Raw genomic sequence first — 23,773 nt, 5'->3', positions numbered from 1 at the left:
CCATCCTGATTTAGTTGTAGCCCGAGTAGCCATCCAGGAAGCTTAGCAACTCATGTCCTGAGGTCGCGTCCACTAGGCGGTCAATTCTGGGGAGGGGGAAGCAATCTTTCGGGCAAGCTCGGTTCAGGTCGGTGTAGTCGACGCACATGCGCCACTTGATGTTCGCATTTTTTACCAGCACTGGGTTGGCCACCCAGCTCGGGTAATGGACTTCCCTTATGAAGTCTGTTGCGAGGAGCTTCTCGACCTCCTCGTCGACCGCCCTCCAGCGCTCTGGGGCTAAGTTGTGTTTCTTCTGTCTAACGGGTCTGACTACAGGGTCAGTATTAAGTTTGTGAGTTATCAGGTCGGGGCTAATACCGGGCATGTCGGCCGCGGACCAGGCAAAAATATCTAAATTTTGAAGTAAAAAACTCACTAGTTTGGTTCGTAGGGGTTCCTCGACGGAAGCACCGATCTGTAGTGTGCGAGCTGGGTTCGTAGCTGAAGTCGGGACTGCGACCGTTACCTCTGTGGGCGAAGCTCGTTCTTTGCCTTGCTCCGCAGGCCGCTCCAGTTCAAGGTCGTCAGCCACCTTGGTTTTTCCCTTCAGGGCGGCAACATAACACTTGCGGGACTCGAGCTGGTCGCCCCGCGCTACCCCCGCATCGAAGTCCGTAGGGAACTTCATGGCCAAATAGTAGGTGGAGACCACCACCCGTAGGATATGCATGATTGGTCGCCCTATTATGGCATTGTATGGGGAGGGGGTCGCGACTACCAGGAAATCATGGTTGAGTCTAACCGCACAAGGCCATGTGCCGACTTCCACAAGTACTGTTATTTTTCCGAGGGGCCTGACTTCCTCTCCGCTGAAACCCGCTAGAGGAGTGTTCGCGGGCTTCAGCTCGCTCCTCTGTAATTGTAGCTGGTCAAATGCTGATTTGAAGACGATGTCCGCTGAGCTGCCCGAATCTACGAGTACGCGTCTGACCTCGAAGTCGCTGATCCTTAGTTTAATGACAAGCGCGTCATCGTGAGGGTAGTGGACCCCTCGCGCGTCGTCTTCCGTGAAGAAGATTGGTTATTCGGTCTTTGGTCTTTTTGGGGGTTCCGTTCCTTGAGGGCCGCTTCGCGAACTAAAGTCCGGGCTGCTGCTGAGGTACACCCTGCTACCACCGAACCTCCAACAATTACATGGATGGTTCCCCGAACTGGCCTCTCTTCTGGAGGCTGTCGCTGCAACGGTTCGGCAGGTCTGCTGCTAGATTCGGGGGCATCCTTTTCGTGCTCCCCTTGCCGACCTGCCTTATTGTTATTATTGTTATGCTGTACAAAATTTCTTAAGTATCCGCGACGGATGAGTCCCTCTATCTCGTCCCGGAGATTATTACACTGCTCGGTACTATGACCGTGGTCTCTATGGAAACTACAATACAAATTCTTATTCCTCTCGTTCGGATTTCCCTTTAGGCGAGGTGGCCACTTTACGTATGGGGCGTCCTTGATCGTCATTAAGATCTCGGTCCGCCTCGTGTTTAACGGCGTGTAATCCGTCCGAACTGCTAGGGGAGCTCGGAACGATTGGTTCGGCTTCGGCTCCCGGGCCGGGTTTTCCTGTCGACTGGGTTGGAGGGCTCGCCTTCCCTCTTTCTTTTCTCATTCCCGCCTTCGGTTCGTTGGTTGATTTCTTCCTCTGTCCTCATGAACTTGTCCGCGAGTTTGAGGAATTCGGCCACGGTTGCGGGCTGGTTAGCTACCATGTGCCATTTGAACTCTTTGTGCGTTACTCCTCTTTTGGCCGCCGCGGGGTCTAACCGCGGTATCTGCAAGCATGCTTCATTGAATCGCTTGATGTAGCCCCGGATGGATTCTCCTTCCCTCTGGACTACTCCGAAGATGCTTTCCTCTGTTCTAGGGCACCGTTTGCTGGTGACAAACTGTGCGGTGAAGACCTGCACGAACTGGGCCCAGCACTTTATTGACCCGGGGGCCAGGTTCTTGTACCAAGTGCGGGCTACCCCCCTGAAGGTGGTGGTGAAGGCCACGCACATCACGATTCGCTGGCCCTGGCGAGGTGCATTTGGGACTGGAAAGCGTCAACGTGGTCGTTGGGGTCGAAGGACCCGTCATACTTGTCCAAAGGTGGGAGCTTGAAATCTCTGGGCAAGGGGACCGCCAGGAGTTCTGATGCGAGGGGGGAAGGAATTGAGAAAATCAGGGCAGCTCCTACCTCGTCCGAGCTCGTCTCTTCTTTGCCTCTGAGCTCTGACAAGACACGGGTGGCAGTTCGGCGACTTCGCCGGTGCCTTCGTTGTTGAGTGGGCCTGGTACTGGCGCTGCTGGCCTCCGTGTTGCCGAGCTCAATGGGCCCGGAATGCTGGTAGTCCGCTGCCAGGGCGCTGAATCGGTTTTCCGTGAGCGGGAACTTGGGCTTGGAGCGCCGAGGTGCCGATCTTGCGGGCGAGGTTCCCGACCCGCCTGCGAGCTGCGAGGCGGGGATGATTTTTCTCTCTTCGGCCTGGGGACGAGGCCTGGCTGTTAGGGGGGTTCTGGGGCCGGGAGGCCTTTCCTTGGTGGGGGCGTCTTTCCTGCGGGGAGGCCTTAACCGGCCTCGGAGCAGGGTGCCGAGGTGGAAGTAGTGGTTGGTTCAGCGGTAGTTGGGGGAACTACTGTTGATAGTGATACTGGGAGATGTTGTGCAGTACTTGGTGCTAATGAAGCTGGTGTTGCTGGAACTGTTGCATTTGGGCTTGCATTGCCTGCATGCACTGCATCAGGTCGTCCAACCGGTTTTGGCTGGCTGCCAGGGGGATGGCAGTTGGTTCAGTAAATGTTGTCTCAATAGGGGGAGGAATCGTGGCAGGAAGGTTAACGGGCGCCACTGCTTGTGGTGCATTCAAGCTGGGGATCCCATCCACCGAAAGGGGGATGGTGAACTATCCAACTCACACCACGGGGACTTGAAGTTGTTCCCCGGTGGTGTTTGTCTCCGTGCCACGTCCGGCGTTGCTGGAAGAAGCCATGAGTGTTGGGTTTTTTGAAGAAAGGAGGTTATGAGAGTTTGGAGGGAGGCTTTTTGAAGCGTTTCCCACAGACAGCGCCAATTGATGATGCGCAATCCGACCGGTCTTAGCTGTCAACGACCTTGCCTCTGAACTGAGAAGCAGGGAACCTGAAACGGAGAAGATGAGGAAGCTTCGGGGGAAACCCGGTGTAAAGGTTCCGAAGTTCAAGTTAGAATCCTTCAAAGGCAAGATAAAACCAGATAGCGCAAAATTTGCATACCTCTTCTTAGGGGGGGGGGGGGGTGGAGAGCCTTTTATTACCACCTCGCGCACTCACTCCTAGACTTCTGTCAGGTCGGGAATGATTACTTCCGTGCTTCTGCCATTTCGGGCGTCATTGCCTCTGCTGGGGCAGAACCGTCACTGCTCTTTTTGTCGGAGCCGTCTCTGTAACTGGAGATGACGGTGGCAGGTGGCCGTTGAAGTGCGGCCGTCAAGCGTCAGATCCCAAGTTAGTCAGGTGCACCGCCCCTGGATACGGACTCCCTTCGGTGTCATGTACGGTGTGGTTTGTCTAGTTCAATGCTCCGGAGGCGAAGTGCTTGGAGCAGTGTGCGAGGCGAAGTCTTGAGTTCAGATAGGGGGGTGTCCCGAACTGCCATGAGACCGGCCAGTTCGGGTCACTGCTTTGTGTGGCCCGGGGCCAAAGGAAGAGTTCGGGCTCCTCGTAGGGAGGTCGGGCCCCTTATAGGGAGTTCGGGCTCCTCTTAGGGAGTTGGTCTCCTCGAGGGGAGTTCGGACTACTAGTCTCTTCCCTTTGGTGTTTACACCCTGGGTACGCTGCTTTAAGTGCCGAACTATTTGTTTTTTGCCACATGGCGTGATTGCGAGGTCAAGTCAAATCTTCCTTCATCAACTTGTATGTATACACTTTTCAAACTAAGCCTTCAGAACATAATCTTTGTTTTAGTTTTAGAAACAAAAAATTCATACGTAACCAAGAATATATTTTGTGTATTCTTGTTCTGACAACCAATTTGTTTTCAAATCATATGTTTTTTTGTTTTTCAAAACCTGCAACAAAAAATATAATTGACATCAGAGAACAACTCCAAAATGTTCTCTGGACCTAAGGCTGCGTTGGGTTGGAGTGCAAATGCTGAACCGTTACAAATTTGTAATCCGGTTCAGATTTGCATCCGTTTGGTTAGGCTTCACAAAAGCATGGATTTTTTATGCAAAATTGTATGTAGGCTTGGGTTTGAATCGAAAACAGGAGAAAATATTGTTTTCTCAAAATGAAAGAAAAAATTTGCTCCTCTCGACCAACGAAATAGGTATTGTGGTTGTATCAATTTTGAGGGTTTTTCTCCAAAAACCTCGAAGAGAGAGTGACAGGAGAACGACGAACAGAGAGAGAGAGAGAGAGAGAGGAGAAGGAATGACTCTGGACTTAGCTCTGCTGATCTCCACGAATTTGTTCCCATTTTGATATTTTGTTTCTCATTTCATTTTTTTTTTTTCCGTTTTCAGGTCATTACCTCACTAGAAGAGAGAGCTTCTCAAAATCCATTGTTTGCCTTCGTTTTTAGAGAGGTAATCTGAGCTACCTTCATTTCTTGGTTGCATATTTGGATTGGTAGCTCATCTACCTTCGTTTTTAGAGATCTTCTCCATGAATCTGCTGAACAATGACTTCTCCAAATCCATTGTTCACATATTCCAATGCATAGGAATGGGTCTTTCATCATTGTTCTTAGTGGATCAACTAGTAATTCTAAGTGGTTCTGTTTGTAACACATAAGAAAGCTAAAAGAAGGAAATTCATCCATGCAGATAAAATTGAGATCTTAATTAGTGGATAACCTGCAGTAGCTCTGTTGTCAGTCAAGGTGTATAACAGCAGGGAATTCCAGATTTCAAGGTTAAAGCCTTGGGCAATCCATGAGAATCTAAAAGTTGAAATAATCAATACAATTGAATGGAGAAACTAGTAACAGTACACTTCCTAAACATTAATTCTCTTATCAACCAAGGCACAGTGGCTGCAGCAATGAAAAGCTTCAATGATTAATAATGTTATGCCTGACACTTTAATATATATTTCAAGTATTTGGACAATTTTTTTTCAGAACATTATGTCCGTAGTTCTGTACAGAATACACAATTGAATGGAGAAACTAGTAACAGTACACTTCCTAAACATTAATTCTCTTATCAACCAAGGCACAGTGGCTGCAGCAATGAAAAGCTTCAATGATTAATAATGTTATGCCTGACACTTTAATATATATTTCAAGTATTTGGACAATTTTTTTTCAGAACATTATGTCCGTAGTTCTGTACAGAATACACCCTTTCATGTCCTTTTTTAATTTTTTGACATTTTGTAGCTGACTCAGGTAAAACATCAATATCGTATCAGGTAAATTCTTTTTTTTTTCTTTTTTGGTAATATAATCAGATAATTTCAAGTGAAAGAAAATTGGACAGTGTCTATCATATTGGACTTAAAGTGGATAAATATAGCAATTGATTACCCATTCCTCACACTTTTTTTCTCTGTTGTTTCTTCATCCAAGTATCTCCTAGTCAAGTTTCTTTTCATATTCAATTGCTTGGATCTGAACAGTATGCTTCTTGCCTCTAAGATGTTGCCTGAAGCACAATTCATTCATGCATGGGACACTACACAATTTGCACCACAATATCTGGTCGCCTTTCCCTCCACCACTCCCGACTTTCCTCCAACTCTTTTAATTTGGCTTTATGTTTACTACCTTCAAAGTGCTGCTTGAGATAAAATGCACCTGAGAATTGCACCTAGCAGACCTTACAAAAAAGGTTGCTCGATTGATTTTGATAGGGTTTGTGATGGTCGAGGTTGTTGTGGTGGCAATCATTTAAGGTTACTGGATGGGTGGGCAGGTGGGTTTTCATGGGGTTGGCAACTAGAAGAGGGTTGAGGTTGTTGTGGTGGGAATCATTGAAGATTATTAGATGGGTTGTTAATAGGTGAGTTTTGATGGGGTTGGCAACTATGAACCAGGTGTGGTAGTGGTAGCAAGGATTGGAGGTTGCTGGATGGTGCTTTCCTCTTCAATCCCACCGAGCTTGGAATTGAAGATATCCCCTAGAGTAAGAAGTAATGCATAAGAAAACAAAGGATTAAGAAGCACACCTATTTTGCTATTCAGCAATACACAAAATCATAACATTCATTCAACAAGAAAAAACATAAAAGAACAGGAAACACCATTCCATAAGACAACCATTTGCTATAATGTAGTATCTTGCCATCTTCTATGACATTATTTCATGCCCAATTTTACATACATCAACATGTATATTTCCCCCAATACACATCATGGACCATCTAACTCTTGCCATTGTGTCTGTGTACCATAACCTTGAAGAAAAACGCTTTAAATATAAGCTAGCTACATATACTCCAAACTTCTAAAAACCCAATTTTATCCTGCTAAAAACCCTGGTACCCTCAACTGCAAATATTAAGATCACAAAAGTCGGACAGCAGACCTCAGAGAGAAGTATTGAAGCTCTCCAGATGAATATTGGTAGGTATATATTTTAGAGGGAATCCATGCCAACAGAGCCACCTTAAGTTCTTGGGGAAATATTCATAGCTTCCCTTGATAACAGAGCCACCTTCAGCTGCTTCAGTTCCCTGATAACAGAAAACATTAATTGGATTAGTGCAAATTAACGTCCATGTCAATTCAAAATATAATAACAATAAAAAGGTAGGGAGTAGGATCAATTTCAGGAATTGGAAGTTTGGAACATGAATTAATGTCCACTAGCTTTACTTCCTAGATCGAACAAGGAAAAGAAGATAAAGCATGTTCTGGGTCCTCTATACATGAGAGTTAAGAATGGTAGCTGACCCCAAGTAAACCAATGCTTGCTATATATCTGTGAACACCAATGCCTAAGCTTATAAATTACATGTGTCAGACAAATAAGTTAGTAGTCTATATTAATCATTTGATAAATATGAGATGAAAAGTTTACTAGTGAAATGATAAAGCTCCCACAAGAATCAACTTAAGATTGGAGATTGTAGAAATTGTCAATTATTTTAGAACCTCCCTAAAAATAAAACACTTATCATTCCCTTGAAAACCTCCCTAAAAATAAAACTATGAAACATTATGGGTGATTGCGGAAAGCACATAAAATATGACAAACTATCAAGCAAATTTCAGAACTTTTAGTTTGCTTAATCTTTCATTCATCTGTCTAGTAGGAGTTCCTCTTCATGAAGTTGATTCTTCTCTACCTGTAGTTAAAAGCAAAAGGTAAAAAGAAATGCATATATTAGCTGCAACAATTAGAAGGGATACAAATACATTATTTAGCAGTTGGTGTACCTGTAGATTATTTACACATTGAATTCCTCATAGACTTGTTAGTGTATCTTTAAGAATCTGAAGTAATTAAAGATGCAGTGTGCATCTTGAATGGGAATATTGAACTAGGTTTATGTTCTAGGAAAATCGAAATAAAAACTATAAAAAATTAGCACCTAGACCTACTAATAAATAATAGATAATCTGAACCATAAGTTGGTTGTTCAACTTCAATGTTTTTCACTTGTATCATTATTTTTTTAATTTTTCTCTAATTATGTTATATGTTCTATAAGATATCTGTCATGCACTAGCTGCTTTTTAATTTTTTTTCTTATGTTATATGTTATGTGTTCTATAATCTACCCACAAAAGGACATGCACAAATAAAACTAAGACAACCTGTATGGACTATGAATCAAAACCAAAAACAAGAGGAGTGTATTGTTTAGAACTCAAACAGGTCAATGGTCTTTATGCTTTGTGAATTGCACTTGTGTCATAGCCGTATGAAGCTAGAGTTAAAAGGGTTTTTGGGATACAATGTAAAAGGCTTTTGGCATACCTGGGGAGCCTCCTTTTCATAGCCTTGATTAGAATGTCTTGTTGTGACTGATTGGTTAATTGATTAATGATTTATTTCTATGATTCAGCTTGATGACTATAATCACCAAGGTCTCAATGTAATGAGTTTAGCCTAATATTCTTGTGTATAAATATGTGGATTTTAAATTCCTTTCTGCATAAACAAGAATTAAAATCACTATTCTTCCTTGCATGCTATGATTCTTTGCCTTTTTCTACTTCATATTGGAGATGTAGGCGATGATTGGTTGAGTTCACATCCTCTGTACCTTTGGTACAGAGAATTTTCTGTATTGGACTAAGGGGATCGGGGGTCAAACATTCACTAAAATATACTAGCCCCAAAGCACAGGGTACTAATATACAACTTACCCTTTTGTAGCCACCTCAAACTCTGGAAGAATGAGAACCTAATCCATGATCCTTTTCCCGCTAAGTAGAATGATATGGGTCGTTATGTATTGAATGGGGTTCTTCTCCTGTCATTCTTCTCATAATAAAGCCCAAATTGGAAGGGGAAATTAGAAAAACATTTTTTTTGTTTGATGTATATATATATTTGTGATTGGTAACTAATAAAATGAGATGAAAATGATGCTTGTAGTAGACCTTTATCATTAATTTGTTGAATGTTGAGTTGAAGGCGCCTGAAGAAAGTACCATATTAGCTCATCATCTGTCAAATATGGAAAAGAGCAACCTTCCGTGTTGAGCTGAATTAGGAAGTGATTGCCTCGGAGCATATGTGATTTCCATGGCCTCTAATGTATGTGTTAACCATAGGTGTTAAATTTTTGGTTTTGTGGCTGGGAGAAAACTAATAGCTACATGTAACAAGGATTTCTTCAGTAAGTCGTTTAGTTCAGCCAGTTCAGCCAGTTCAGCTCTGCCCAACTTTTATTTTTTATAATTTGTTAATGAATCTGTTATTTTTTATATTTGTTTAATGGCAGGAGTAGTTGAAACACCACTGGGTAGCAAGACAGTTGTATTTGCACTGATGAAAGTGCCAAACATCCACAAAAATCGTATTCTTATTTGCATATTTGAAAACAAATGAGCTGAGTTCAAAGTGGGTGTGTAAATCTTGAACCACTTTGCACTCACATGAACCAAACATTTTTGTTTTGCACTCTACAAATTTATATTCGAACTCCTTCCAAATGCAGCCTAAACGAAAAATCTAGTATGCAAAATACACAAATCTATCTCCTTTTTCCTTGGGACCAACTCGAGTCTAGATTTGCTGGAAAGACGATTGTAACAAACAACAATGGGCACATTCATAGATTTGTGTAACTTGCCCTCTACACTTGAAAGGCCTTAAAATTGAAAGAGAAATGCATCTTGCTACCGTGTCAAGTCCTGGGCCATAGAAGTTGCAGAATATTTGTTAAAAAGGAATTTGCGAAGCACCCCTGTTGATCACAGAAGGATCAACTTTTTTCAAGAATGGTTCCTGAATAGGCCAAGCAAAGCATAGCATAGCAGCCATTGCGAATCCAGAATGCTGAAAAAACCAGACCCTTTTCACAGGGACGAGGATGCTGTCACTAGGAACTTTTTTTATTTTTATTAATTAGTTATTTCTTTGGGTAAATTACAAAGACCCTCTTGTACGGGTCTGTGACAAAGACCCCCTGTACTTTGTTTTGGGACAATGACTCCCCTGTATTATGACCGTGAGACAAAGACTCCTTTCCATTAGATTTCCGTTGAAATCTGTCATTGCAATATTCATACTACCTTTGTAATAACTATTCAGATAAGTGGGAGAAAGTACTGTTCATCTTCCTTGACCTCATGATACATGAACAACAGTGGCAGTAATCCTTTCTACCTCAGATTCCTTCACATCTCTCTCTCTCCCCCGATCTCTCTTCTTCCCATTCCCCTTTCATCTTCTCGCTTTCCTCTGTTTTTCGTTCCTCTTGGCCATAGCTGCCACAACTCATTGCAGCTGCTAATTCGATGTTGAGGAGTAGATTCCAATTCTCTCATTATATTGGATAAAAAGTAGTAATATTGAGGGAGGCAGCAACTCATTGCAGCGGCTAATTCGTTGTTGAGGAGCAGATTCCAATTCTCTCATTATATTGGATAAAAAGTAGTAATATTGAGGGAGAAATTCTGAGAAAAAAACTGCTAATCCATCGGATGCTGCTTGAGTGCTACCATAGACAAGCTCGAAGGAAAGTGATCGGATCAGCATGTTGCTCGGGCAGCCGTCGGTTAACTTCAATCAGTATGGAGGTTATGTCACGGTGGATGGATCTGCTGGTTGGGCTCTTTTCTACTACTTTGTTGAAGCTCCGGATGCCATGTCCAGACCTCTTGTTCTTTGGATCAATGGAGGGGTTTTGATAACAAATTTTTAATGGGTTTAATTTTCTGGGTTCATGCTATAAACATTTCTTCATTACAGTGATTTGAGTGTTTTTATTGTTTTAACCATTTTCAAGGTCCTGGGTGTTCTTCACTTGGAGATGGGGCAATGGCGGAGCTTGGCCCGTTCAGAGTGCAAAGCGATGGCAGAACACTTTATTGAAACCCATATGCATGGAATCAAGGTTGTTGAATAATTCAGTTGATCATTTTTCTCTTTTGGTCTCTCTTCCTTTTAGAGATTCTAACCTGATCTTAGTTAGTTTCCCATTTCTGTTAATTAATCTTATTCTTGTTGTGGTTTCTAGTGGCCAATGTTTTGTTCCTGGAGTCTCTTACTGGTGTACATTTTTCCTACTCCAACACAAGTTCCAATTACAGTACAAGAGGAGATCAAAGTACAGCTGAGGATAATTGTGTTTCTGGTGAATTGGCTAGAGAGATTCCCCGAGTACAAGACCAGAGATTTCTATGTTGTTGGAGAGAGGTATGTTGGGCAATGTGTGCCTCAGCTTGCCAATGCAATTCTTCAAAACAAGAATGAAGGAATGAACAATATCAATCTTAGAGGGATCATGGTCCGAGTCTCTCACTTTCTCTTTCTCCTGGGTTAAAACGAGGATAGAGAATTGGTTTTATGGTATCTGATAGGGCTGTTCACAAAATTGTAAAAACCGAGGCCGAACCGATCTGATTCAACCCGATTTATTCGATTCTCAAAAACAATCAATTGGTTTCGGTTTGAAAAACTTTAGAACCCGATCATTTTGGTTTGGTTTCGAGTTATGATTTTATAAACCGAATCAAAACCAATCTGAACTGATGTAAGAATAAAAGCTTCAAATTTTGTACAATATTGTCTTTATTTGTGTCAGGTGTCAGAAAAATCAATTAATTTTTTTTTCTTTTGTTATTTGAATAAGATGTTGGTCACTCGTCTCCCTCTCCCAATCCAATAAAAGTTAACATCAAGCTCGATCAAGTTACTTCTATTGTTTAATTTTTTATTTGATTATTTCAACCTTTTGCATAAAATAGTGAAAATTTTCACATAACAAATCCCATCTTTTTATTGAAAAGCGTGTTTTCGTCCAAAATATCATCATTCAAAAGGAACTCAATTAAATGCATGCAGGGACAATCAAAAGTCACTTTGGTTCGATTTATTTCAAACTGAACAAACCGACATTAATTAAAAACAAAATCCAAAGTCGGTTTTTCTCTCATATCGATCGATTTCAGTTGTTATTAAAATTAACCTGACAAATTCGGTTCGATTCGTAAAATTAACTAAAACCAATTCATTGGCAATCCATTGATCAATGGGGAAACCGACATGAGGGGCATATATGACTTCCATTAGACACATGCTGCATTTCTGATCAGACCAATAACGCTATTAATAGTTACTGCTATGCCAGTTATCAGTCTGAATAGTGCAATTACGCCATGAATCAGGCTAATGCATCTGTCAATTCGATCGATATCTACATCTATGCCCCCAGTGCAATTGTGCTTGTCGGCTGAGCATCCAGACAATGAGTTTTGGCTGCTATGGCCGAGAGGCACGAAAACAGGGGAAAACGGGAAAAAGAAAGGGGAGGAAAGAAAGGGGAAGGGGAAGAGAGATCGGAGGAGAGAGGGAAATGTGAAAAAATTTGAAATATAAGGAATTATCGCCGCTACTGTTTGTGTATCGTGAAATCGAGAAAGGTGAACAATGTTTTTCTCTCACTTGTTTGAATAATTATTACAAAGGTAATATAGAAATTAAAAAATATTAGTACGTGGGAGTCTTTGTCGCAAAACAAAGTACAAGATATCTGTCACATACCCCATAGTACAGGGGGTCTTTATAATTTATCCTGTTTCTTTTTGCGATGGATCAGGGAAATTGATCGATTCAAATGCGTAATGCCATCTGCTATACCGTATAGAACGAGCTACGAAAACCCAAGAATAAGAATCCTTTTTGAGAATATAAAATCAAAGAACCCTAATTATCCAAATAAATATATGAATAAAAACACACTCATTTTTAGCTTAGTTTCATACTCTGTAATCAATAAGATAATCAACAAATCAATGTCAGTTCAGATTTCAGTTAGTAGTTCAAGACTCATCTTATGCAAATTCTCACAAACCTTTAGCTCATCATTGCTTAAATCAAGTTAGGACAATAGTTGGTAAACATGTATTCACGGCATAAAAAATAGGAAAGGTTCATTCACAGTTTAGCCTTTAAGAATGAAAAATGCGCTTAACTTCATTCACAGTTTGTCCTCTTGCCGCTCTTTCCTCATCTTTTTTAATCATGTCATGTCGTTCGCACCTGCCACTTAACTAATATTTCCAATAAGAAATTTGAAATAAAAACTAAAAATACACCTTATATGTATTGTGGTATCAGGTCCACCTAGCCATACTTATATTAATGGTGTTTGGAACCATAGGCATAGGTGTTTTTTCAATAAATGCTGCCACATAGGCACCACTTCAGCATTTAACCTATTATGCTAATCCATACACAGACTCACAAAAACTGACATTGATTTATATGCACACTTACCATCGGAGGGAAGCTAACACTTCCCCCAACGATTAGGCATTTATTCACTGTTATACTGATGTGGTGCTTAATGACACCTAATTGTCAATAAACGGTTTCACTATTACTTTTCTCAATTTTGCAAACAAATCAACAGTTAGCACATGACTCACAGCTCCTCCACTTATCAAGCTCAACGGACTAAAGATAAGAACTAACGAACGTTATTCAAACCTCCACCCAACCCTAAAGTATCAGCTAAATTAATCTTGTCTCTAACACCTTGAGCTTGCTTTCTTACTAATACTAGATATGAGGGAAAAAAAAAAAAGAAAAAAGGTTTCCTTTTCATCCTATCAGTGACAGATTTTGAAATAGATATGATGACTAAAAAAGTGCAAAGTAGGTATTCATGGTGTGACCGCATAAGTAGCATACTTTAGCAGTATTTCTGGACTTCAGCAAAAGAGTCAAGTTACCACACCCACAATTTGATGTCCTCTTGTCTCTAAAAGGAAACGAGAAACCACAAGGTTGGAATAACACGAAATACGAGTCCATAGAAAACAACTAGATCATGACATGGTTTTACAAGTTTGACTTCTTTCTTTTAGAGATCTCAGTGAATAAGATACTAAATACACCAATTAAACCATGCAAAAACTACCCTCCACATCAAAGAAGAGATGAAACGGACCACATAAATGGCATGCAACAAGCACTACGGATTGGTCATTCCATCCTGCTTAGCAATATCCACAATCAGCATCTTGACTCAATAGTTTCAACAATAGGCAAGTAAATAAGCCTAACCAAAGCACCAATTAAAAAAATTTCTTTGTAAACATGGTATGAAGTGGTAAAAAATGATTTATCATTTAAGGACTCATCTTCTAAAAAGAAATAAAAAAGATTTAAGGACTTATAATCTGACAGAAATTATGGCTCTTGATAGCGGTATCCTAGAGCATAGTGGCAGGACGGGATTCGTGTATCCAACCTCAAATGGTTGGGACTAAGGCTGAGTAAAGTTGTTGTTATGGCTTTATGACAATGCACTAAAATTTATTTATTCTAATCTGTATCTCGAAGAGGCAGTCTCAAATTTTTTACTAAGTAGTGAATAAAAGAGACATCCTCTGTTTTCTACAAATTTATTCTTGAAAGCTAATCCTCCTCCAATGGCACAGTCAGTGACATTAATCACTCTATTAGCAATCAGTAACAGGCATCATGCATGATGGCTACTTTAATTGCCCAATCAATGGCTCATGACCTCCCTAACAAAAAGAAATTTTATCTATCCACTCTACTGTAATAACAACCTGTCAAAGCAAAGCCATGACTATGGTAACCGCCACCTGAAACCCCTAGTGCTCATGCCATTGCTCATATAAAGCATCACCATACCTTTACTTCAAGATTATCAGAGGTACACAATGATAAAACTTATAGCTCCATGTATTCACATAAAAAAGATAGAAACACATAACATATCTTCTTTTTGATCAGCACGAAACACATAACATATCTCACCTGAGGAAGGAGCATCTACTCTCAACTCAATATCTTCAGCAAACAAGTAAAAGTTATTACGACTGAACTATGACTAGTGAAAGCAATAGAATGCTTTGAAAGGAATAAAGTCGCATCCTATTTCACACCAATGCCACCTTGTTAGCTGTACAAATCGAAATTTACTTCTATCCTGCCATAAATCCTGGAATCGCTGACCAGAAATTACTAAAGCTTCTAGTTAATTAAAAACTAAAATTTCATATATACTCCATCCAAATACCAGCAAAAAATATAGTCCATCCAAACTCCCACAAGTTGATGATAAAGACATTTTTTGGTAAATATGAGATAGAAACTTAGTACATACTTTATTCTAAGGCCACTTCAACTCTCAGATGTAATAGTCAAACCACTTGCCTCTACTATTGAGGTAAAAGAGGCATAAGTTAGCTTGTGCAACATTCTCAAGCTTATCCTTTCTCCGGCTTTAAAATCTGAAGTATGGTCACAGTAACTGAACATTCAAGTAACTGAAGTCTGAAGACATACAATCAAATCATTACTTTAAGTTGCCCACTGCAATACTTGTGAAGCATTTATACCAAAACTCATTGGGAAGAAAAAAAAAGAAACAGCCAAGAAAATAAATGGATCTAAATTAAAGCGAATCAAGATTATATGTTGTCATCTATAGATCTCTATTTAGTATATCCATCAATGTTGACTATCTCTATTTCTGTGCATTAACTGAGGTGTATCAAAAGTCCAATTCATTAATGTTAAGAAACATACTACGCATTTTTCAAAATTAGAACCTCTTTCAACAAAACATCATTTATTCACTCAAGCTCTTATTTTGTCATTGTAACATCATATTTGCACCAATACACTACCTAGATTCAGGAGGGTGTTGCTGCACATGAGTTGTAGCTCATAACTAGTAGCCACAAATGAAAAACAGTTAGAGATCTTGTTGTATGACATGGAGCTTCAAGAAATTCCAGAAAATCAATGTTACCAGATGCTTGAATATATATTCTTTGATGTGAACGATACTGACTCCCTAGCAGTCTAACTTCCATATACATGCCATATCCTTGACATATCTGGGCAAGAACATATTTTTTCTTTTTTCCTTTTTTTTTTGATCTCGGGACTATTCTAAGACCAATAGATCCTATTCAGAGTTTGAACTTGCATAAGACATCTAAACTTTTGGATACCAAATATTGAACACCAACAATTAAACTTTTATCCAGTGTTCTAAAACTTATAACATGCAGTAATGTTTGCCTGGTCCACATGGGAATTGAGATCCTTAAACTGATGATTCAACTCCTGGCTTACACACAAATGCACCTTTCTCCCTACTTCCCTTTGTTATTTCTGCGGCTGCAATTAATTGATCTTGGTTTTGCTGTTATTGCATCAACAGTAGTTAGGAACTTAGGATGTGCCCAGTCAGCAGCTTACCTTACATCCCCTAAACCTACCATTCCCACTGCTTTTGCTCTCTCTTAATATAAACTCAAAAGATCATTAATCAATGCTTTGTCGCTATTTTCTACTAGTTCAGTTTTATTCACTTGGAAATTATTCTCAGCTTCTGGTAGTATGTTCTATCACAAGATCAAATGTTATAAATTTTTTTCACTTTTGCTAGTATGTTCTCTGTGTGTGTGTGTGTAATCCTCAACAACACAAAGTAATACAATAATTACAAAAAAAAACAAGTATATATATATATATATATAAGCATTCCCTTTATAAAAGCGCGTGGATAGAAAAGGAAAAGAAAAAGAATTCCCTACCAACCGAATGCATCACGAAATTCATTTTAGGCAGGAGAAATTTGAATAGCCCTGGCAGGTGGATTACAGAAGCCCTTGAGTAAAGAAAAGGAAACATCTACGGGGCGGCAAATCAATGAAGAAGCAGGCCAAGTAATTGTGACTATTAAACTTGAAAAAGAGCCTAAAGAGAACATTGGCTGGATAAACTTAAATCTAAATATTCAAATAAGAATTGTCGATTTCTTGGAGAGCATCCCTCTATTTTACATTGTCATAGTCTCATTGCACTGAGAAAATCAGCGAAGTTGATTTTTCCACTCAACTATTCAAATCGTTGTCAAAGATGAGTTCCCGAACCAATCCGTTATCAATAAAGAAAACATAAACCAGGATCCTCCAGCAAAAAAGAAAAGCATAAAAGATCAAAAGGGAAATTGGGAATCATCTACAAAGGCCAACCAAGACCTACAATCATGACCAAAATTTCGGATATAGAGGTGACTCGCTCAAGTTGAATACAACAAGTAAAAGCAAGTCGATCAACAAACGCAAATTGAAGGGCTTCGGCCATACATCCTACATCATTTAGTCAGCCAAAACCAAATTCAAGAAAATTGAAGGGAAAAAAAAAACAGAAGAACAAAATAGAACAACTCTAAAAACTGCAAACTACCGTACGCAAATAAGCTTGAAACAAGAAGGGACTTTACAGTGCCAAAAATCCGTATTATCCAAAAACCAAGAGAGGCCTAATCGCAGCTGTTTTAAGATGGAGAAGATAAGATGTTCGAATCTTGAATCAAGCTCCGGCACCAGATCTGTAGCGGTAGAGCTTACCAAAGACGTGGAGAGCGGTGACGAAGCCGATGAAGCAGAGGCTCATCACGAGGACGACGGTGGGAGTTATCTTCAAGCCAGGGGCGTCGTCAGTATAGAACCTCAGCATGTTGCTTCCGCTCCCGCCAGCGCTAAACCCGCCGGAGCTGCCTCCAGAAGTACCTCCGAGCCTCCTGCGCCGCATCCCTGCCGTTGCGGCAGCAGATCCGCGCGGCGCTATGCCGACGGTGCCTGGCCGAGCCGACGATGAAGACGAAGCCTGAGACTGAGATGCACCCCGCGCCATTTTGGTTGTTAATTCTTCTTGTCGTGGAAGTTGGATTCCCGAAACGAAACAGCGAGAGAAAGGGAGAGAGGGAGGTTGGGTATTTGAGTGCTGCTGCCTGCTGGTTCTGGTGAGAGAGGGGAGGATTGATTCTGGACCTGGTAGTTGTTTGGGTCTCTTCACTTCACCTGCTAACTGCCTTGATAAATTGTCTAGTGTAGTAAATGCTTAATCCGTTGGATACGAAGTGATGTACGGCAAGTGGAGGAGGATACTCGGTGACAGTCCTCAGATTAGAATATCGAGATGCAATGCCATACCTTGGAGGCCCACATGGTTAGGGTTTGGACTTTGGAGGTCGGCTAGCGGTCCTTATAAAACCCGTTCTAATAGCCATTACAGCCTCCTATTAATAATGCCTCTGTTAAGGTCTAAACAAACAGACGCTGTTAACTTAGTTAAAGTCCAGTTGTTATAGATCGTTTTAAACAATTAAAACTGTTGAAACTGATTTGTAACCTCATCGCGGATAGAGGGACGTCACCTCATCGCAGCTTGCACTTTGTCTAAATATTTCTCACCACGGAGTAAAACCCTGGTTTCCTAGTTCTTGATCATCAGTCTTCCCTCTCTTTGCTTTTCTTGGTTTCCTGATATGTGGCTAAAATGACTACAAAATTGAGCTTCGTTGGCGACATCAATTCATTCACAGATTCGTCATCATTATATTTTCTTCATCCATCGGATAATTCTGGTACAGTACTAGTATCGTTCTTGCTGAACGGAGAAAATTATCCAACTTAGAGATGTGCAATGATCAACACTCTCAGTGTCAAGAATAAGATCGGATTCGTGGACGGAATGATAAATAAACCGGACCTCAGATCGACGGAAGTGAGAGCTTGGTCGAAATGCAACAGCATGGTGATCTCGTGGTTGTTTAATGGCCTGGCATGAGTATTACACCAAACTGTTACCTACATTGAAACAACATGAGAAATCTGGCTTGGAGCAGAGATTTTCTCAAGGGAATGCTCCACAGATTATTCATTTGAAACACGAATTGGCTGTTCTGCGCCAAGAAAACCTCTCAATCGCATCATACTACACCAAGATGAAAGGGATTTGGGATGGACACTATCTATACCCCAATCTCAGTCTACGCCACCTGTGGGGCAAAGGATCTCATCGCAGAAAAGGTCTATCAGTTCTTGATGGGCCTCAGAGATTTTTTTAATATTATACAATCAAACATTCTGAGCATGGAGCCATTACCACCAATCACCAAGGTCTATGCATTGATTGCCCAAGAAGAGAACCATCAATTGTTCTCCAATTCTTGCCCTCCAACCCCCGAAGCTGCTGCTTTCTTTTCTTCTGGTTCAAAGAACCCATCCACAAGATAGAAAAAATGGTCCAAGATTCGCTATGACCACTGCAAGAAACAGGGTCACAGCAAGGATCGGTGTTATGAACTGGTTGGGTACCCTCCAGGATGAGAGGAAGGCAAATCACAAGCAAACAGAGCAAATAACGACCAGAACACCAAACACTCTGTAAATCAGACATTGTTCCTTCTCCTAGGGCTAGTAGTGGCGCTTCCCTTGTTCCTGGACTATCTTTTGAACAATACCAACAACTCATTACCTTCCTAGGTGTGAGTAAACATGCAACCTCAGCCTCCAATTTTACTGGTAAGTCTTTGGATCCCTGTTCAATCTTGAACGCTGAATGTTAGCTGCTAGATAGTGGTGCCTCGGACCACATGAGTCCCGTTACAAATATTTCTGATCAAAGCCAATCCATAATGGTTGGAAGGGTAATTCATCTACCTGATGGCACAAAATTAATCACCGAATCTCATAGCTCTGTGAACGTAACACCTGAGATTCAGTTGAAAGATGTTTTGTTCATTCCTGGTTTCAAGTGCAAATTACTATCAATCACCAAGATCACTTCTCAATGAAATTGTGTGGAAAATTTGTTTTCAACCTTCTGTGTATTACAGGACCCGATCTCCAAGAAAGTGATTGGGCTCGGCAAGATATGTGACGGTCTTTATCACTTTGTATCGGCCACACAATTGGCAGCCTTACACTCCTCATGTTCAAATCTTGATGCCTCTTTTAGCCTTTGGCATTCAAGATTGGGGCATGCATCTTATGAATGACTAGCCTTGATTCCAGCAATACAACTGTTGGCACATATTGGTGAACAATGTTGCGACACTTGCTTAAAGGCTAAACAACATCGTTTACAATTTCCTATTAGTACTACTAAATCTAATAGTTGTTTTGAGATAATACATGTAGACATTTGGGGTGGTTATCGAACTCCTTCCTTGTCAAGTGCTAGATACTTTCTCACAATTGTAGACAATCATTCTCGTGCTACTTGGGTCTATTTGATGAACTATAAATCTAATACATACATGTATTTCGTCAGGGACTATGCAATGTTTCTTTAATGAGCATGGCATTCTCCATCAGCGTTCTTGCGTAGACGCTCCCCAACAGAATGGAGTAGCAGAACGGAAGCATCGTCACCTTGTAGAAGTTGCTTGAGCACTAAACTTTCAAGCCAATCTCCTTATACGATTATGGGGAGAATGCATTCTCACTACCACCTACATCATCAATTACCTCCCTAGTCCAGTCTTGAAGGGTAAGACACCATATGAATTACTGTATCACCAAACACTCACCTATGATCACTTTAGAACATTTGGCTGCCTCTGTTATGCCAGTACACTACGGCAAGGTAGAGACAAATTTGTTCCACGTGCTCAAAAATGTTTCTTGGTTACCCTCATGGACAAAAGGGATATCGTGTATATAGTTTGGAAGAGAACAAATTGCTTGCCTCGTAAGACATTCGCTTCTTTGAAGATCAGTTTCTATATTAGAATTCTATCACTAGTGACATACAAAACCCGGTCATACCATTGCCAGCATCGGATGGTGCTACATCTGAACTACTACAGTCCAGTGATCATTCATCTAGAGACAATCACGATACAACTCATCCCACCATTGATCATCCATCTGAAATACCAACTATTGGTAGCATCTCCACCAATATTCCCTTTCGACCTAGGAGGGAGCATCGACCTCCAGCACATTTATCGGTCTATGATTGTCCAACAATTCATGCTTCAAAGGTTCATTTAGCCACTCCTGATCCACCTAAAGTCACCAACAATATTCCTAACCTGGAACCCACCACATATCAACAAGCATGTAAATTTGATCACTAGAGAACAATAATGACAGCCGAGTTAACAGCCCTTAAAGCCACTCAAACCTGGACACTGACTAACCTACCCAGCAACAAATCAACTGTGAGTTGTAGATGGGTCTTTAAGGTAAAGACAAATCCTGACGGTAGCATCGAACGCTACAAAGGTGCATCTAATTGCAAAGGGATACACCCAAATTGAAGGCGTAGACTACACAGAAACATATGCGATGGTAGCAAAATTGGTAACTATGAGATGCTTATTAGCCCTTGTTGCGGCCCGCCATTGGCATCTACATCAAATGGATGTAAATAATGCCTTTCTGCATGAACAGTTGCATGAATAAGTGTACATGAATCCACCACTCGGACTACTCCCACCAAGAGATAATCGGGTCTACAAACTCAACAAATCCATTTATAGCCTTAAGCAGGCCTTCCGCAACTGGTTCGACACATTGGATAGTGCCTTGAAGAAACGGGGTTTCAGTCAATCTAAGGCTGACAACACTCTGTTCACCCTCCACAAATCCGTTCATTCCCTCATAGTATTAGCCTATGTTGATGATCTTGTGCTAGTTGGTGATGATCTCAATGACATTGAGAGTCTTAAGAAATACCTCGGCAACTGTTTTCCTATTAAGGATCTTGGAGCGCTCCATTACTTCCTTGGAGTTGAGGTCATCAGGACACTTGAATTCATTTTTCTTAATCAACGAAAATATCTCAAAGGAATCCTTGAAGACACGAACATGATGGATTGTCGACTTAGTTCATTTCCTATGGAACAACACCACCATTTGCAGCCCAATACTAGCCCTCCAATTAAAGATCCAACACAATATCAACGCCTTGTGGGCAGATTGTTGTATCTAACCATCACAAAACCTGAAATCAGCTATTCAGTCAACACACTCAGCCAATTCATGTCTGATCCTCGGCAAGCACACCTCGATGCAGGAATGCACATCTTGCGGTATCTCCGATCTTCTCTAGACCATGGGATATTATTGTCGTCTTATAGCGATTTCACAATTATAGCTTATTGTGATTCGGATTGGGCATGATGCCCCACCACAAGGCGCTCGACCATGGGATACTTCACCACCTTGGGCTTCTCTCCTCTGTCATGGAAATCCAAACGACAATCCACTGTCTCTCGCTCCTCAACAGAAGCCGAATATCAATCCATGGTGGCCATAGCAAGTGAGTTGGTTTGGCTCAAACAGTTATTCTTGGATCTTGGACTTGACCATTCACAACCTATGCAACTTTTCTACGATAACAAGGCAGCGCAACACATTGTGGCAAATCCAAATTTTCATGAATGGACCAAGCACATCGAAATAGATTGTCACTTCGTATGGGACCTCATTCAATCACAGTCCATTACTACAGCTCATATTTCTTCCAAGGGACAACCTACGGGCATATTCACCAAAGCACTTGGTCATAATCAATTCCACTCCTGCTTACCCAAGTTAGGCATCCATCCACCTCCCACTCCAACTTAAAGGGGGGCATGTTAAGGTCTAAACAAACAGACAGTTGTAGATTGTTTAGACAACTGTGAAGTTGTTAAATTAGTTAAAGTCTAGTTGTTAGATCATTTTAAACAATTAAAACTGTTAAAACTACTTTGTAACCTCGTCACAAATAGAGGGATGTCACCTCATCGCACCTTGCACTTTGTCTATAAATATTTTTCATCACAAATTAATAGAGCGAACTTTTTCCCTTCATTCTGAAACATCTCTTATTACAGTCTCCGTACTTGTATGCTTTATTTCTGGAGAGATATTTCTAATGTACTAAAAATTGCATTATTTATTTTTGTATTAGATGAAATCCTTTGTATAAAGGAAAGCCCCAAGCCCAAGGCAAAAGTTCATTCATTTCGTCATCTAGTTCTAGCAATATTTTTGTGCTCCATTTGGGAATTCGGAGGGCTAAGCTTAACATTTAACTTAGCTGATGGTTCAGCTGTTCTGAGGCGCTTCCTACAAACAGACAAACTATGTTAAAAAATGTCCAATTTTAGGCTATTGGGATTTTTCCCCCGCAAATATAGCTCAAGATTATCCATTCATTTATAGCGCTTCAGCTTAGGGGTGTAATTGAGCCAAAAAAAAAAGGCAGTTGAGCCGAACTGAATTGATGCATTGCACGAGCTCAATTCAAAAGCTTGTTACTTGAAACATGATTATAACTCGATTAAGTTTTGTTTTTCCTATCGAATTTGATTCGACGAGATACTTGACGTACTTGAATACCAACTTCACTCTATAATTATAGAAGATGGAGAACAACAGAGAGAGGGTGGATTTCTGGTTGCTGGTCGGAGATGGAGAAGCTTTGGTGGAGGTGAAGATCAACAATATTAGCTCATAGAATAGAGGTGGCAGTAGAGATGTAGAGTGAAAACTAGAATATCTTTATTTTTGAATTTGATTTCTCTCATATGTGTTATTTAAATAATTAGTTCTCTCCTCATTCAAATCTCTTTCATTAAGCCTTATATTTAAGGTATTAATTCTTATTAACATTTATTGAATGTTATTGATTAGAATACCACTATTTTTGAAATTGGATTCTCCCTTGTGAGGGCACAAAATGTAATTTAAAGTACCCTATCATTAAGTCTTATATTCACAGTATTAATTCCCATTCTTTTAATGAGTGCTATATTAATTAACCATATTAAAGAAAAATAAATGTGACAAATAATAATTATTTTTAGGGTAAATTTCTTAAACTATCCCTACTGTTTAGCTAATTGACAAACTGTATCCTTACTATTTAATTATTGTCTTAAACCACCCCTATTGTTTCTGAGAATTGACTAATTATATCCTCGTTAATGTTCCCTCAAAATTCGTATGCACATGAGTATATATATTTTTTTTAAAAAATCCAATATTACCAAAAACAATGTTCCAAAGCTTGCCTAAAACCAGAGCTCGCCTGAAATAGGGTTGGCTGCATGCATCTCGAACCAAAATGGAATTATTGTTCACTAGTGACGACTTTGATGACTCAAACAAACCACACATTCTCTTCACAAACCCATCTTGGACTAGGAATGGGTAAGGTTGGGGATCTCAAATGGAAGCAGAGACGACGGCCATCCAAACCTTTTCTCTTTCCCCTTCTTCTTCGAACGCAGCTCAGCTCCCCTGTTTTTTCCTCTACATTGTTGGGTTAGGGGGAAAACGACCGCTATAGTTGCATCATTGGGTTGGGGG

General features: G+C 40.6%; 1 protein-coding gene and 1 long non-coding RNA gene across 2 annotated transcripts; one reads left to right on the top strand and one right to left on the bottom strand.

Moving 5' to 3' along the window:
• Positions 1 to 4,114: 4,114 nt before the first annotated feature.
• LOC104594818 (uncharacterized) lies at positions 4,115 to 11,312 on the top strand. Its single transcript, XR_734792.3, has 3 exons — positions 4,115 to 4,583; positions 10,408 to 10,515; positions 10,639 to 11,312. It is a non-coding gene; the product is annotated as an uncharacterized LOC104594818 (long non-coding RNA).
• A 5,354-nt stretch (positions 11,313 to 16,666) lies between these two features.
• LOC104594817 (Preprotein translocase Sec, Sec61-beta subunit protein) lies at positions 16,667 to 17,501 on the bottom strand. Its single transcript, XM_010255311.3, has one exon. It carries the CDS (start codon positions 17,310 to 17,312, stop codon positions 16,989 to 16,991), a length of 324 nt encoding a protein of 107 aa, XP_010253613.1. The 5' UTR covers positions 17,313 to 17,501; the 3' UTR covers positions 16,667 to 16,988.
• Between the last annotated feature and the right edge of the window lie 6,272 nt (positions 17,502 to 23,773).

Source organism: Nelumbo nucifera, chromosome 2, assembly GCF_055504915.1.
Source record: "Nelumbo nucifera cultivar China Antique chromosome 2, China Antique-T2T, whole genome shotgun sequence".
Lineage (NCBI taxonomy): Eukaryota > Viridiplantae > Streptophyta > Magnoliopsida > Proteales > Nelumbonaceae > Nelumbo > Nelumbo nucifera.
Note: the sequence above shows the minus strand (reverse complement) of the source record. Positions and strands in the feature narration are given on the sequence as shown.